The sequence below is a fragment of the Brachycentrus maculatus genome, unplaced genomic scaffold (assembly GCF_059751285.1).
Source record: "Brachycentrus maculatus isolate JH-2025_06_01 unplaced genomic scaffold, ASM5975128v1 h1tg000039l, whole genome shotgun sequence".
Classification (NCBI taxonomy): domain Eukaryota; kingdom Metazoa; phylum Arthropoda; class Insecta; order Trichoptera; family Brachycentridae; genus Brachycentrus; species Brachycentrus maculatus.
This window is the reverse complement of record NW_028280793.1, coordinates 1,502,513-1,519,592: the sequence shown is the minus strand read 5'-3', so window position 1 is coordinate 1,519,592 and position 17,080 is coordinate 1,502,513. Positions and strand designations below refer to the sequence as shown.

General features: G+C 34.2%; 2 protein-coding genes across 4 annotated transcripts in view; one reads left to right on the top strand and one right to left on the bottom strand.

The window, feature by feature from the left end:
* The window catches only part of kl-2 (dynein heavy chain 2, axonemal kl-2), a 101,043-nt gene that overhangs the window by 78,446 nt on the left and 5,517 nt on the right, over positions 1-17,080 (bottom strand). For both annotated transcript variants that reach the window (XM_088277130.1, XM_088277131.1), the window contains exons 4-11: positions 16,079-16,673; positions 14,669-14,873; positions 14,097-14,234; positions 13,317-13,463; positions 12,310-12,429; positions 11,700-11,794; positions 10,387-10,462; positions 7,346-7,471 (exon numbers count right to left, since the gene is read on the bottom strand). In XM_088277130.1, the coding sequence (XP_088133256.1) occupies positions 7,346-7,471; positions 10,387-10,462; positions 11,700-11,794; positions 12,310-12,429; positions 13,317-13,463; positions 14,097-14,234; positions 14,669-14,873; positions 16,079-16,673 (1,502 nt within the window). The remainder of the gene's footprint in view (positions 1-7,345; positions 7,472-10,386; positions 10,463-11,699; positions 11,795-12,309; positions 12,430-13,316; positions 13,464-14,096; positions 14,235-14,668; positions 14,874-16,078; positions 16,674-17,080) is intronic.
* Positions 672-5,747, top strand: mh (DNA-dependent metalloprotease SPRTN). 2 transcript variants are annotated; one of them, XM_088277132.1, is made up of 3 exons: positions 672-1,084; positions 3,221-3,455; positions 4,223-5,747. In XM_088277132.1, exons 1-3 carry the CDS (start codon positions 810-812, stop codon positions 5,633-5,635), a joined length of 1,923 nt encoding a protein of 640 aa, XP_088133258.1. In that variant the 5' UTR covers positions 672-809; the 3' UTR covers positions 5,636-5,747. The 2 variants fall into 2 exon arrangements, with proteins under 2 accessions (XP_088133258.1, XP_088133259.1); XM_088277133.1 differs by having other exon boundaries at positions 672-2,168; positions 2,305-3,455.

Genomic DNA, 17,080 nt, shown 5'->3' with positions numbered 1-17,080 from the left:
TTTGCGTATGAAAGTGTAGTTTTTCTTTATTGACACAACGTTCCCTTGAACCTCCCGCTCCCTTCTGCAGCACCCCCCAAATGCGAAAATTTTAAAAACGCCTAGCCAGACTTCCAAAACGTCCAGAAAGGGGCGCTGGCACCCCCGATAAGAAACATAACTTCAGGAAGTGGTGGACACTCCTTCTGTCCTTTTAAAATATTGTGTTTTCTGGAATTTTATATATTGTATATTATAGTAAGTCAAAAAAATTACCATTACCATTTACCGTTGTACGGCTGAGTTGAGTAACCATTATTAAACTGAACTTTTGAACTCAACTAAACGCCTAAACTCTTTTTATAAATGTCGCGTTTTAGCCGTGACCTTTCTATTTTTGTTTACACTGAAATAAATAAATTTAGATAGTGAAATATCTTCTTTGTAATATTAATATTATAATTTTGAAAATATGTAATACAACAAATTTCAATATCAATACCATTTAACCTGAAAAATTAATGACAAATATTTCGGCGGGTGGATTCGACATTCAGCCGCGGCGAAGTCACGCCCAGCCGGGAGCTTAGTACTAGTAGCCGTTTACGTCACTTCCGGCCGCTGGCGAATATCACTTCCAGCCATAAAAAATCGAGGTAGTTGGCGGTCTTTATATAAATAGTTAGTCTGTGTATGGAATATTTGAATTGTCAAATGGTGTGAAAATTTTACGAAATTCTCACTGTTTATTAGGCTGTGTTATGTATTTATTTATAAAACGACTATAAATGAGCCGTTGTAAAAAGTAACGTGAAATATTTTATCTCAAAATGAGTGTGGACAGAGATTATGCATTGGCATTACAACTGCAGGAGCAATATGACAGAATTAACGAAAAAAACACGTCCAACTATAATGCTCCTGTTACTCCTGTCAAGTCACAGGTCACATCAAATTTGGGTAGCCCGTCGTGGGAGCTAGTGGACCCGACTCCGAATGTTCACGCACTTTTCGTGCAATTCAACAAAAACTTCTTCTGGGGCAAATTAGCTAGTGTGGTTGTTCGTTGGAGTAAAGTTATGTACTCCTGCGCGGGAATTTGTAGGTGTGTCTTCTCATTTACAAATAATTATCGGTAAACGTTACTAACTCAAAGGCATCTATCGTAGACACTTCGGGGCTTAGAGCGGAGTGGTATACTTGAGCCCCTGTGTATCTTTACGCATTGTTTACGGCGTGCACATATTTGTGAGTTTCAGAAACCTTATTTTACGGTGGTGTGCACATAATTTCGGAAGCCAGATGATCAGATGTTGGTAACTACAAAACCCGGTCACTGGTCAAATAAAATAAGTATGGAAAAAACTAAATAGTTGTTATTTTATTATATAAAATGCAGTTCCACCAAGAAATGTCAGTACAAAACATAATCTGTAGGTATGTTGCGGCATTGTGCACATTTTTGTGCATTTCGGCTACCTTAAATTTCATATGTACAAAAAAAAAGTCTGAAATGTCTAATTTCTCATAATTTTAGCTTTGCTGTGTAGCGGATAGATGTCACTATCATACAAAAATATAGATTCTTTTCTAGTTTAAAAATTTGGCTAAATGTTACTCCTTTCTTTTTCCTTTTTATATCGCCCGCATCAAATTACATTTCTCCAACAAACTTCACCTTAACCAATGTGTTAACAGAGTCAAATATTTTTTTGTGAAGGGAAAATGGAAGTCCAGGCATTCACAGGGTTTACAACCTGTTATCAGGTAGTTTATTCAACCCTTATCACTCCTATGTCAAGTGTAGCTTGATATAATATAGCTCAATTTCAAAAAATTATACACACTTCAATGTTACAATACAGAACCAATGTGAGACTCCTTTTTTATATCAATTTTGTGAATCAATAATTGGTGCTAGGTAAAAAAAAATTAAGGCATTTAGGAGTGCCAAGTGCTGATTACTGAAATTCACTATTTTAAATCCATGATAGTGAATATGTGTTTATTCAGATTTTTGGAATTTCTGCATGCCTATGTCATTATTTTCATGATAGTTTGAACCCCCATCTGTTAATTCTTAGTAATTTAGTCGATATTTTTAAATTTTTTGTGATATTTTTCTGAATTTAAATAAGTACATTACAAACATCAGGATAGCAATCCCTTGAGGGTGAAATTCAGTATTTGTGTATAAAGATTTGGACACACTCAAAATATTGCCAGTAATTTTAACATCTATAAATGCAGGTTTTTAAAAATTGGAAATTATATACCCTGGATTATAATTAACTGGAATTTATTTTTTATTTACAACATTTTTAGTGTGTCCAAATACTTGTTCACAGATTCGGACCTCACATATAAATGGAAAGAGTCTACTTAATAAGACCCTTCGTCACCCCACCATAAATGGCTATTGTGAACTCACGCATACTGTGTTACGAGTTTGATCAATATATCTAAATGTTTCGAAAATTCAAGTAATTTGGTTATAATCATGGGCAGAATTGGTGAATGTTAAACGTTTGTAAAGTGATCACTTAACCAAGCCTGAGTGGGTCGTAAGCCCTGTAAATACCCAGACTTCCATATTCTTCTTCATCTATGTCAAGAAATTATGTTTATTTATCATTATTAATGTGTGCAAAATCAATTTATGACAAATTTCAAAATGACGACATTAGTAATGTGTGCTGGGCTGAGTTGGGGATAATTGAAAAGATTATGAAAGTTTGTTTGGGGTGCGTGTGGAGCGAGTGGATGATGAGAGAACGACTAAGAGAGTATAGGAGAGTGTGGCCAAAAAAGACTTGGCACAACCAAATCAATAAAAATTTGAAATCTGGCGTGCCAAAAGATCATGTATGACTAGATGTAGCTAGATTGTATGTCAAGATAAACGAATGTGGCTTTACATACTCGGATAACGGGTAATTATTTCGAATGGACTTATTTTTGTAATATCTTTGCTCTTTCCCGGTTCATTCAGTATCTACTGTAGATTGAAGAAGTCAATCTACAGTAGATACTGACATTTTGAAACGCTTAAATTCACAGAAATAATATGAAATTGAAGTATTTTTATAAATAATAAAAACACAAATATCTTTTAAAAAAATACTTTCAGGTACCAAAGAAGATTGAAGGCTTGTGACATTGCCTAAAACTAAGGCCTATTCCCGTTTCATTGAGTATCTACTGTAAATTGAAGAAGTGACATTTTGAAACTCACTTCCAGGTACCAAAAAGGATTGGGGGCTTGCGACATCGCCCTCAGCGAACCTCTACTAAAACTTAGGCCTAGAAAGGACTTGGTGGAAACGCTGTTACACGAAATGATCCACGCTTACTTGTTTCTGACCAACAATGACCGAGACAGGGACGGGCACGGACCTAATTTCCAGCAGCACATGCACCGAATCAACAGGGCGGCCAACATCAACATTACGATATACCACAGCTTCAATGAAGAGGTGAGTCCTCATTTAACATTGATTTATCCATTACGATTCAATTAGATCAGATAAATGCACCCCAAAAGTATATTGTTAACCTTCCCCTCCTGGTGATATGTATTTAGTACAACTTGACTTTAAAAATGGGAATATCAATATAAAATATAATAGATACGGGCTCAGAATTTTTGTATTCCTCCGTAATACTTTTACGTGTTACTTAAAAGTATTTTAAAATAAAGTTATTCATTTTCAGCGATGGAAATAATTAAATTATATAAAAAAAATCAGGGATAGGGAATCACAAATACACAAACGTTTCTCAGAGTATGGATGCGTGCCGCACTTTACGTACACGCGCACGCGGCTTCATACTGTTTCCGACGATCTCATTTTAGCTGCGCACAAGTTCAGGGTGGTCGTGTCGCTACACTAGCTATGGCGGCTAATTACGATGTATTTTTTTCTCTTTTTTAGGTACTTACCAGAGCTAACATTACAAAATTGATAGATTTAAACTTCAACTATTTACTTTATGGTCAGTAAAAGCAACATTTAGGAATATTTACATTTTTCCCGTTTTTAAATCACATTTTCACATGCTGTACAAAGTACATATCACCGGTGCACGCGGAAGTTTTAACACCGTAAGGGAAGGGTTAAGCGACACCTCATTGTATCATTATGAATGTACATACACAAAACACCGCTTTCTAATTCATTTTACAATGACAGACGCCTCTCTACAACAGCGTGGATATAGCCTCAACCATATTTTATTCCAGGTGAAGTTATATCAAACTCACTGGTGGAGATGTAACGGCCCTTGTCAAACCCAAAGGCCGTACTTCGGCATTGTTCGGCGGTCCAGGAACCGAGCTCCCGGACCTTCGGACTTCTGGTGGGAGCGCCATCGCCACAGCTGCGGCGGCACCTTCATCAAGATCAAGGAACCGGAAAAGAAATCTAAACCTGTCAAAACTAAAACTAAACCCGATATAAGAAAATATATAAACTCGAAGGGTGTTCTTTCGCCGGTGCGTAACAGCACAGGAAACATTTCGGAAAACAAAACAACTTTACCGATAAGTAAACCAAAAAAATCTTTAGATAATTACCTATCAACCGGTTCCAGTGCAAATTTAATCACGGGAAATAATGAAAACAAGAAAATTGCAGCCGACGTTACATTAATTTCTATTAATAATAAAAATAATTTGTCCATCGGTAAAAGTCCATCAAAGTCAGATGATACTTTAAATACAGTAAGAAATCATTGGGCGAACAAATATCCAAATCGAAATAAACGTGCAAATGAAACAAGCATCGATGACGACAAACCTCCTAAGATGATGAAGATTGAAACTGGAGTCAGAAGTTCCGAACAAGAGGCTACAAATAATAAACCTCCTACCGTGGTACTCAATCCCCAGTCCCATTCGTTGTATTATAGTCTACCTCCGGAAATGCTCAAGGACTGTAATAATATTTTAAGCGATCTGTACGGAAAAGGCTTTACCCTTCAATCGACCAATTTTAAGTCGAGTCATCCAGGAACTGATAAATGGGAGAAGGCTTCTAAAATTCAAAAAGTCTCATTACAAAACTGTCCTATTTGCGGCAAATCTGTGTCCGCGTCGCAGATGGACAGTCACATTCAGCTGTGCATAGGAAACGACGAGTTTAATGACAGCAATGTTTTGTTAGATTCATCGGACGTAATCGACTTGACACACTTTCCAGAGAGTAAAAAACTCACCGATTCGACGGTCATCGATTTGACCGATATCGACGGTCAAGAGCCTTGTCCCGGTACTTCGCTTAATACAAATACTCCCTCAAAAATGAACTTTAGCGGGTTACAACTAGATGACAGTTCCACTTCCTTTACCGATGTATCTCCACCCGCAGACTTGGAGCCCGACGATTACTGCAACTGTCCGGGGTGCAATAAGCTCATAAGTAGAAACGAAGCTAACGAACATTTAGAAGAATGCATCTCTAAAACCTTTCTCGGAGACGACTTTATGAATACCTCGACCAATTTAGATACAACGCAAGTCGACGATGATACGGTTGATGATATAGACGAAACGTCGGAGTATAACTCCAGCGGAACCAAAGTTACCTGCCCTTGTTGCTACTTCTTGATTGAAGAGTCCCAAATGAATGAACATTTGGATCAGTGCCTATTGTAAACATTCAAAGTTTACATTTAATGGATCCTCTGTGATATTTTTAATTTATCTTGTTACACGTTTGTGGTTGTGTGAGGTCTTGTTCCAAAGTAATAAAATTTGTTATCGAAAACTCAGCATAGCAAATTATGTAACTTTACAACGAAGTTTCCAAATCTTTTGCCCCCTATACCATTTGCCTTTTTTTCCCCACAGACCCTCTATATCAGCCATACTCAACCTGCGGCCCGCCAAGCTTTTTTGTGCGGCCCCCAACACATTTATTATCATGAACATGATTTACAAAATCTGGCATTCTATAAATATAGAATCGTTTATCTTGAGATTTATTTCGACTTTGACGTGACATGGAAACCCGAAGAGGATGGTCGTTGTCGTGTCAACATCAGATCTGGTATAAGAGTGTTGCTACTGCACACGCTAGATTTATTCCCAAAAAACAAACATTTGACAGACAAATGTGCGCGCTATTATTATTCTGTTTTGGTCATATTTTTATAAATCTCAAATGGTTTTCCAAAAAAACTGGGGTGGTGGGTTTCATGATATTTTTTGTCATACCAGTATAGTGTTGCGGCCTGCGTAGCTTTACAAATATATATATGCGGCCCGAAGAAAAAAAGGTTGAGTATCATTGCTCTATATACTAAGTATTGAATTTCTGCAAACCTATTCATGTCCAATGCGCTTTTTACAGCTGATGCAATGCTACTCACTTTATAAGGATTTATTTGTCAACCTTTAGCAAGTAAAAATTGACCCCTGGAGGTCCGTATAGACCACTTGGGAATCTGAGCTTTAAACGGACATTGTCTTCCATGCAGTGAGCAGTCAATTCATGTTTTTAGTCAAAGACCCACCACAAATATGTTTAATCGGTACTAGAAAAACTAATATATAAATGATAATGATAAGTTTTTAATGTATTAATATGAAAATGTTATTTTTCAGTTTTTCATATTTTTTCTTATTTTGTTTTCGAGTACTTTCAGATAATCAGCCATATTATATTAAAACCATATTATTTATTGATTTGGTATTAACTTTGTAAAATAGCATGATGTCTTCAATATAAAATTAAACAATTCGCTCACTCCTTTCAAGAACGTCATAAATCAAAAATGGTCAATTTTCAGTTGTGCATGTTTTCGGAATGCCCAAAAAATGTACTATAACCCAGAAAAAGTGGCACATTTTTAACTTAATATTTACCCACTGCAGGGCAGAAAGTGTTGTTTTTGTATTTTGAATAAAAGGTATTGTTCAATTATTTTTTGTAATATACTAAATGTTTTTCAAATGGAGAAGAAACCTTCAGGTTTTACCTAAAAAGATCTGTTGCACAGTGAAAAGTTCAATAAGTGTCTTGATATTTATTTTTAATACTTTGTATTATTTTTTAAACTTTAAAAACGTTCTCCTGAAAAATCAAGTTTCTTGATTTATGACGTTCTTGAAAGGAGTGAGCGAATTGTATAAGACTACTTTTGAGCTTATTGATTATATATTGCTTGTAAACAGCTCTAGTTTTTAGAACTACAGATATTCAATAACAATGTTCAGATTGAAATTCCGTTTGCAAGCTAATACATTTTTCATAGAGACTTTAGTTTGTAAACTAGATGCCACACTGGGTGTTCACAAAATGCAGTTTAGCCTTTTGTTTTTGCATTCTCATATGTAAAAAAATGATGAAATAAGTGTACTTACATCAATTAACGGTTTGAAAAGCTCCCTCTCCTCTTCCGATAAGTATAGAATAATTTGGTTGTATCCTTTGACAATGGCCAGGACACTTTCATACACATAAAGAATGTCTTTACCCTTTACAAATATCTAGAAAAAAACGTCACTCGGTAAATAGTGGTTTTAAAATGCAAACATTTTATCATCATTGTCATCGGTTTTATGCAGGGTCAGCACAAAACTATTTGCAGAAGAATATTGTGTAAACTCCAATTCAATCAAATGGCACTTAATAAACTATATAAAGAAGGATGAAAGCAGACTGAATACGTTCTCTCAGATGAGTGTGTGGTAAAATGCATAATAGATGTTTGAATGGTGACACAAGGAAAGAATGCAAGGCCGAGATAAGCATCATCAGTCAAATTAATAAAAGTATGTTGAGATGGTTTGGGCATGTGAATCGAATGAGTGAAGAAAGAATTGCAAAACAAATTTATGAGGCTAATGTGATTGGTAATAGAACCAGAGGAAGACCGAGAAAATCTTAGCATGACCAAGTATTTCAAATATTTGAAAGCGGTCAGGTCAGGATTCGGAATAATCGCCGGGTATGTGTAATGGTCAACGTGTTTAGCTACCGTGCTGGAGGTCAGAGGTCGATTCCCAGGGTGGGTGGAAAATAAATATTAGCGATTTTACACTCTAATATTTATTTAACATTACCCTGGACTGGTTCCTGAAGCACAGGAGTGATCACCTTGCATTCATGTAAGAAATGTTCAAGATAACACTGCGTCAGTATGATGCAGTGCCCTATGCACCATTGGGTGCAGAGAAGGGTTAAAAGAAGAAGAATAATAAAAATGACTAATTTGTATTTGCCATGTAGACATAGGTAACGGAAAAACGACATGACATCAAGATGTATGAGGAGCTGCAAGAATGTGGAAGAGGCGAAGATTGTTTGCAAAGACAGAGTGGTGTGGCGTTTTATCCCTTCTGCCTACCCCTGCGGGAAGCGGCATGATAGATATTTTTTAAATTTGTATCAACTAAATTTCGATACAAATTTTTGAAATATCTATTCCCCATATCCAAAGCACATAGCTAGCTCTCTGCGATTGCTTCTAGTTTAATCTAGCGCTACAGCAATCTGTCTCAATTAAATCTAACAGAAGACAGGGATGTGTAATTGTGGTCTAGTATTTACGGTTGTAGCAAGCACAACTTGAACTGTGATTTTCGCAAATCTTGATAATTTATACTGAAATTTAAATGTTCCTATATCAGGGTAAAATTTCTCTTAATTTTAACATTTTTGTAACTGTCTAAAATTTACATTTTATCAATATTATCTACCAATAAATTTCCTCTGTGGTGTAGTGGTCAGCACGTTTGGCTACCGCACTCGAGGTACCGAGTTGGATCTCCCCAGGGAATCAAAATAAATGTAAGTGATTTTAATATTTATTTAATATTTCCCTGGACTGGTACCTGAAGCGGAGGGCTGATCACGATTCCTTCATATGTTCAACAATCTAGATAACAATGCTTCTTTATGATGCAGTGCGGCTGTCCAAATTTAAAATACAGTAAGGGACATTTTTTTGTAGTACGTTTTTTTTGCATTTATGGACTAAGTAGACTCTACTTAGTCCGAAAATGCAAAAAAAACTTACCACAAAAAAAAATGTCCCTTACTGTGTTTTAACCCGATGGTTGCCAGAGACGAGATATCTCGGCAAATGGCGGAGTGCCCGTATGGCCAGAGACGAGATATCTCGTCAGTACTTTTGATGACGTATTACTCCGCAGTTTTAACTCATATTGACAATCTGTCAAAAACGGAACATACATTGCCATCAGTTGAAGTTGTCACAAAATATTTTATAAAGTTTTTAAATACTTTTAAGTGATTTATCGGTATCACTTTCAGCTGACAGTTGACAGATGTCATTAGGGCTACCACTCAAACACTTGAAATATTGATTATTTTAATCGATTGTTTTGAACGCCAGGGGTTTTTATTTTGCTCAATTTTTTTGTGTTTTTCTTATTATTTTAAAATATTCCATTGATAAATAATAGTTGTGTGTTAATATTAAATTTAATAAAAACTTGCGTGTGCGACTTAGTGTGACAACCCTGAAAATTTGAAACTGGTTTAACTTCAAGAATAAAACTCTAACAATCGATGCGGGATATAATATTTGGTAAGTAAATTATAATTCAATAAAAACAACAAAAAAAAAATCTTTAGACAACTTTTTTTTTTCAAAAAAATACTTGGCCTGTTGAGCACTGCCGCGTAATTTATTTGCGGCTATGAAAAGGTTAAATTTGGACAGCCGAGTGCTCTAAGAACCATTGGGTGAGGATTAAGGTTAGAAAAAAACTCATAAATATAGTATTTATTCCGTCTGCAAGTTTTGAAACAAAAGAACTTTAGCCTTTCCGGGAGTATGGACGTAAATGAACATTGGTGCGAATTTTTTTCAAAGAAGTATTGATGCTAATGAACGTCGGAAGTTTATCTGTCAGTTAGTATGATGTGATTTGTATAGTAATAACGTCTGTGGATATTTGTATTTAACTTTGTCATAAAATAAAACCTATAGATGGTGAGCTTTATTTTTTTAATGAAATTATTTTTATATAATTTCTATTTTCATGATAAAATAAAATAAAACCCTTATCCGCACCCCAATGGTGCATAGGGCACTGCTTCATATGAACACAGTGTTATCTTGATCGTTTACACACGAAGGAAAGGTGATCAGCCCTCCGCTTCAGGTACCAGTCCAGGGTAATATTGAATAAATATTACAGTGAAAAAATCACTTATATTTATTTGACCCCCCTGGGAATCGAACCCGGGACCTCCAGAACGGTAGCCGAGCGTGCTGACCATTACACTACAGAGGCGGACAAATCTTCATGATACTGTGTTTTTATTTTTCTTTAAAAACATTTTTAATGTAAAAAAAACCCACTTCCCAGAGAAAGTCGGACATCAATTATTGTACTCCTGGAAAGGTTAAAAAAAAACTTTATAAACTCACCTGGTTTACATGCGCCGGTATTTCCCAATCTATGTTTTGCCAGTGCCAAGCTTCGGTATATAGCGATAAAATATTTCTAGAAACATTTAACAGCACATTTTTTATTGTTTTTATCATATCGTGGGTATAATGGCAAAAACGTTAACTGTAAAATCCCTGTTCTTTAAAGCTTTTAGTCTGTATAAAATACCCTGCTATTAAACTTAAAGTTGAATTTACTTTTGAAACCACATAAATATGACATTTCAAACTACTTAGTGTAGTTTGCCAGTTTATAGAACGTTTTTATAATATGCATCATTAAGTCAAAATTTCATATTTTTTGAAGTTAACATTTTTTGCCAGTGTACCTACATATCGCTCACTCCTTTCAAGAACGTCATAAATCAAAAATTGTCAATTTTCAGTTGTGCATGTTTTCGGAATGCCCAGAAAATGTACTATATCCCAGCAAAAGCGGCATATTTTTAACTCAATATTTACCCGCTACAGGGCAGAAAATGTTGTTTTTGCATTTTGAAGAAAATGTATTATTAAATTTTTTTTTAAATATACTAAATATTTTTTAAATGGATAATAAATCTTCAGGTTTTACCTAAAAAGATCTTGATATTTATTTTTAATTGTGTTATATTTTTAAACCTTAAAAACGTTCTCCTGAAAAATCATGTTCTTTGATTTATGACGTTCTTGAAAGGAGCGAGCGATATGTGCTACAAAATTGCATGTATATTCTAAGAGTGAAGATTGACCGGAGCATTTCGTCGTAACGTAACATGTTACGATGCGAGCATTCAGGCAGTCAGTACAGCGAGCCAAACGCTCCACCCATAGTTTCGGATGCTCGCCGCGAGCGATGTTACGACATTATGTTACGACGAAATGCTCTGGTCAGTCTCCACTTTAATATCACAATTTATACACTTTATGGTGAGGTACATAGAACTATGTGATCAAAAACACATGAAACAAAAGTTAAAACATACTTCTTTTGATCAAAACAACTTTGATTACTATGCAATAAATTGGTAAAACCTACTTCCATTATCCATAAAGTCATTAATAATAGAAACTAAATATAAGACACCTATTTAAAGATGGATAAAGGATGTGGGTAGATCTGAAATAGATAGCATCATTCGGCCATGTCGTATTTGATTGCATGTCATAAACAAATTTTCTTTCATAATATTTATAAATAAATATTGTAAAATGTGCCCTCGGCACGGGCAAACTCAGTGACGGCACATTGTTTTAATTTTTAATTGTATGATGAAATAAAAATTAATAAGTAATTATTGTTCATTTCATACCTGTCTATATTACACTCCAATAAAAGTTTTTTAGAAATACTTTCACAAACGAGTGTTCTGTTCAGCCCTTGGACAATATTTTCATCAATGGTTTTCTAAAATAATTCAAATTGTGTTTAAATATCTTCAATGTAATATAAAGAGATAAATAAGACTGCTAGTGCATCAAAATTCTTAAATTTGTCTCAAAAAAAGAGTTTGTCATAAAAAAAATTAATATACTGTATTGCAATTTTCCTTAAAAGATATTTAACACACTTAGGCAGCTTGTGCACTGCACGGAATTTTATTGTCCGGCATTCCGGTTTTGAAAAATAAAAGCGACTTTGACAGTTTAGCGTGATCGAATTTACGCGCACCGTGATCACGTACCGATCAAGCACACCAATCCGAAGAAAGAAAGACAAAAGCACAAGCCAATCCAAGCCAATAATCCATTCTATATGCTAACTGAAGTGCCGGACGGTAAAATTCCGTGTAGTACACAAACGCCTTTAGGAGGGGAAATACAAAACTATGAATAAAAAACTTTTATTATAATTGAACTCATGCAGAGTTAAACAACAGTAAAGTTTTGCAATTGGAGTAGTTTCTAAGTAATTTGTCTTACTATCCACGATGTCCATATATTTTTGATTGTAACTTCGATGGCTTGTATCAACACCTCATATTTGTACAGCATGTCTGCCGAGTTGCTGCATTTCATCATCCAATGCGCCGAGTCCATCACCTAACATTATGTTTGCAATATTCGTAAGTTGAACCAGAATTCATTCCATCTATGTTAATATTTATTTGTTTATGTTTAAACATATCTTTATTCAAAATAAATATATGAAAAAAGTTAATAATTGTCTTTATATTAAAGATTTTTGGCAAACACAGTGCAAAATTATCATTCGTTTTTTCAATATGTTTATTTAAATACCTTACAAGTCTCTAAGTAATATTCTTTGAATGTAAAAAAATGATTTCTGACAAAAAAGCTGAGAACTTTAAAAAAATATCATTAATTGATAGGGCAGTCACTTTGTGGTATACGGTCTTTGAAAATGATGAGGAAGTCATCGAAACATGTGTCACAATAGATTTTAAGAAATAATGGTCTTTACCAAGTAAAACTTAAATTAAAAATTAAGTATGTTAAGATATAAATATTATTAATTTGCATTTGATTATTATAACTTTTAACAATGCGTATTAAGTAATGAGAAATTTTTACAAAATATGTATGCAAATTTGGTAAAAACCAAAATATTCTTCTTTTGACCCAGATAATTGAAAAAATTTTTTAGTGCTCTATAAGTTTATGGGCACTTTCATTTTTTAAGTATTGAACCAGATATAATGTAAAAATTAACATATAACTGTATACCTAACTCACATTTCATTTACTTTTGATAGACTTTTCAGAAAATTTCAGTTTAGACAATCAGTTTAAACATATGTAAGTGATTACTCAATAAGTACTTCTGCAAGCCCAGTTACAAAATTCTATGTTCATGCTTACACTTATAAAAGGGGAAAGGTCATAGCTTAGAAACAAAGGACCGACCATACTAATGTTTACTGATGTTGACTTGTCTGAATAATGAAATGAACCATCATGGAACTAACCTTTTTGATATAATTTAGTCTATTCTTTCTAATATTCAACATAATGGCCTGGCCAGAGTACGGAGGGGAATTTCCCGGATGTCTGTTCCTTTCTTCTACCATTTTTTGTTTGATGTCTTCTATTTCTGCTCCAAATTTGTTCCAAATCTAAAACATAGAATGTGATTTCAACTGTCTTCGGTTGAATACCATAATTTTAAATACTGGACCAAGGAGGTACAAGTGACAAAGAAAAATTTTTTATTCAATTGAACACTGACTTCTACATATGCCATATTGGCATCCTATTTTGGTCATGCGTTATCAATCACAACTTTGCTTACAAAAAAAAATCTTATACTTAGGGCGTTTGTCCACTACGCGGGATTTCACCTTCCGGCAGTCCGGTTTTGAAAAATGAAAACGACTACGACAGTTTAGGGTGATCGAATTTACGTGCAACGTGTTCACACACCGATCAAGAGCTCCGATCCGAAGAAAGATGGACAAAAGCACAAGCCAATCGTCGTTTTAAAACGCTAACTGACATGCCGGACGGTAAAATTACACGGAATTCCGGGTAGTGGACAAGCGCTCTTACGCTTTGAAATTTCACTACTCAATGACAGGATATAGTAACGAAATATCGATTTAAATGACAGATATGTGTCGAAAACATGGATTTAAAAAATATTTTATAATTAATTGATATTTCGGAAGTATATCCTGGCATCTAGTGGTGAAATTTCAAAGTTTAAATGTTGGAGAACGTTTATTTGTAAATTATTAAAAAAACCTTGCCTCTGTTGTCTTTTCTTCAAATATCCTCTTCAAATTGACTCTCTTGCTATAGTAGAACAAGGCACACAGTACTCTGACTCCTTCCTCCACATTGTTTATTGTTTTGAAAATAGAATTGACAAGGTTCTCTATTAACACCTGAAATATATGGATTTTTAAAAGCATCGTTCCGCTGTTATGGGAAATGTTTACTAATTTCACATATCACTTACTCCTTTCAACAATGTCATATATCAAAAATCATTAATTTTGTGTGTTGTGCATGTTTTTGGAATGCCCAGAAAATGTACTATATCCCAGTAAAAGCGGCATATTTTTAACTTAATATTTACCCGCTACAGGGTAGAAAGTGTTGTTTTTGCATTTTGAAGAAAAGGTATTATTTACTTATTTTTTTAAACATACGAAATATTTTTCAAATGGAGAAAAAACATTCACGTTTTACCTAAAATGATCACAGCACAGTAAAAAGTTAATTTTATTAAACTTTTAAACTTTAAAAACGATCTCCTGAAAAATCAAGTTTTTCGATATATGACGTTATTGAAAGGATAGCGATATGCTTGTCTAACCTCTATGTGTTTCATAGTCTTCCGAAAATCTATCATGGTATCGTTCCAGGTCACGTCGTGCACATTGAGTATAGAATCTTGCCTTTCTTCTATTTTCTTGAGAGCATCTCTAAATAGTTTTTCATTTTTTTCACATAATTTCTCAAACTCCTCTCCTCTGGTTCCACCAAAGTGTGGCATTGCGATTTCTTCTTCCTCATCAATACTAATAATTGGATTAATCAAAATGACAATAGAGCCTTTTAAAAAACCAGGCATAATGTTTTAAATGTATTGAATATTCTAAGTGCTTTTTATAGTTTATTATGTTCTCAGTTTTTTTTTTTAAATGACAATATATTAAACATCTCACATTTGAGTTGTTGCCATAAGACATGGGTCGGCAACCTGCGGCCCGCGAGACATCTTGGTGCGGCCCGCGAGGTTCTCGCCGCAACGCACATGACGGACGATATTATACACAATCGAGTGAAAGGAAGCGAGAAAGGGAGCGAAGGGAATCTCATTGATTTTATTAAATACAATAAATGTCGTTAAAATATACACTTTTATTTTTAAAACTAAAATATTTGTACATAAATATTGTATGTATACCTACTGCAAGTGCGGCCCGCACTGATCCCCATGAAAAATATTTGGCCCTTTTCCAACAAAAGGTTGCCGACCCATGCCATAAGACATGAACATTAGCACCATCCCCTACGCCCCCCGTGCCAATACGACGGTCCCGTTTGTAAAATGCCAGTTGTTATTCAGAAATAAACTAGTCCATACTCAACCCTGGAGATAATGAGATTTAAAGTGCTGAATACAAAATGGACATAATCCATTCATTTTAAGATTTTGTGGATTAAAAAATGTAAATTGGATTGGGTCTGTTTCCAATATAAATTAACACAAAAATCCTCTTTTTTCCCCTATATCATTTTTTAGTTCCACCTATATAATCTTATACAATCATTTACAAAAAAAAACATTTCATTTGCATACTGTCCTAGTCCTTAATACAAAATATTGTACACCATAAAGTTACTAGTGCTAATTTGTAACTAAAACTGAAAAAGTCATTCTATATCTTTATACATATATCTTTTGCATTTTGATTTTATAATTTTCAACTCATTTCATTTATTTTTTATAATTTGTAAACTGGCTCCATTTCGCATAACACCCAGACAACGTCAATTACGGTGATATCATGAAATTTAGAAGTCTCAAAATTATAATTTCTTTACATAATTGAATATATTTATATTTTAAACGCATTCAATTTTGTAAACAAATAAAATATTTACTGTCATTGTCTTAATGTTATGGATATTTTCTTTGAATTAATGAAATACCTACCAAAAAAGATCTTATAATTTATTGGCTTACCCTAGTAACCTATTACGAAATTGAATAACTTACCGGCCAAAAATTATCATTCCGTTGCAAATATCTAACATGTCAATACACCTATGCGTGAATGAGTCTATATTATTGAATATGACATCCGTTTCAATGTCCCAGGTTCCAGGATTGACATCGTTATGAGCGTCCACAATTGTATTATAGATCTCTCTGTATTTCTGGCAACACTCTATGCATTTACGGACACTTTCCATTGATTTCCTTGTTTTTCCACTGAATAACAGATCAAGGTCTATGGACGTGGAGCACTGAATGATGACCTGATTGCTGAGAGAGTTGAAAAGGTCCGTCATGCGTTGGGTAGTGTTGTAGTATGGCGAATTCATCCAGATATACCGAAATGTATTCAAAATCTTGGAAATGTGTTTGGGAATTTCATCAGGGCCGGAAGCTTCCTCCATCGCATCGCACGGCTCTTTGATGAGCTGAAGATATTCTAATATAGATTTGTTTTCATCTATACTTTGTTTTATGTCATTGCAGAGATTGAGAAATTGTTTGATGTAAGCCGAATGCGTATTGACTAGGATAGCGATTATGTGTTCCACATTTGGATTTTCAATCTGATAGTTTATACCGCATAAATTTTGGTCTGTAATAAATTGACAAAAATGAATATGTCGCTCACTCCTTTCAAGAACGTCATATATCAAAAATCATAAATTTTCAGTTGTGCATATTTTCGGAATGCTCAGAAAATGTACTATATCCCAGCAAAAGCGCCATATTTTAAACTTAATATTTACCCGCTACTGTGCAGAAAGTGTTGTTTTTGCATTTTGAAGAAAAGGTATTGTTTAAGTTTTTTTTAATAAACTTAATATTTTACAGATGGAGAAAAACATTTGGGTTTTACCATAAAAGATCTGTTGCACAGTAAAAAGTTTAATAAGTGGCTTGATATTTATTTTTAATACATTGTATTATATTTTCAAACTTTTAAAATGATCTCTTGAAAAATCTTTTGATTTATAACGTTCTTGAAAGGAGTGAGCGATG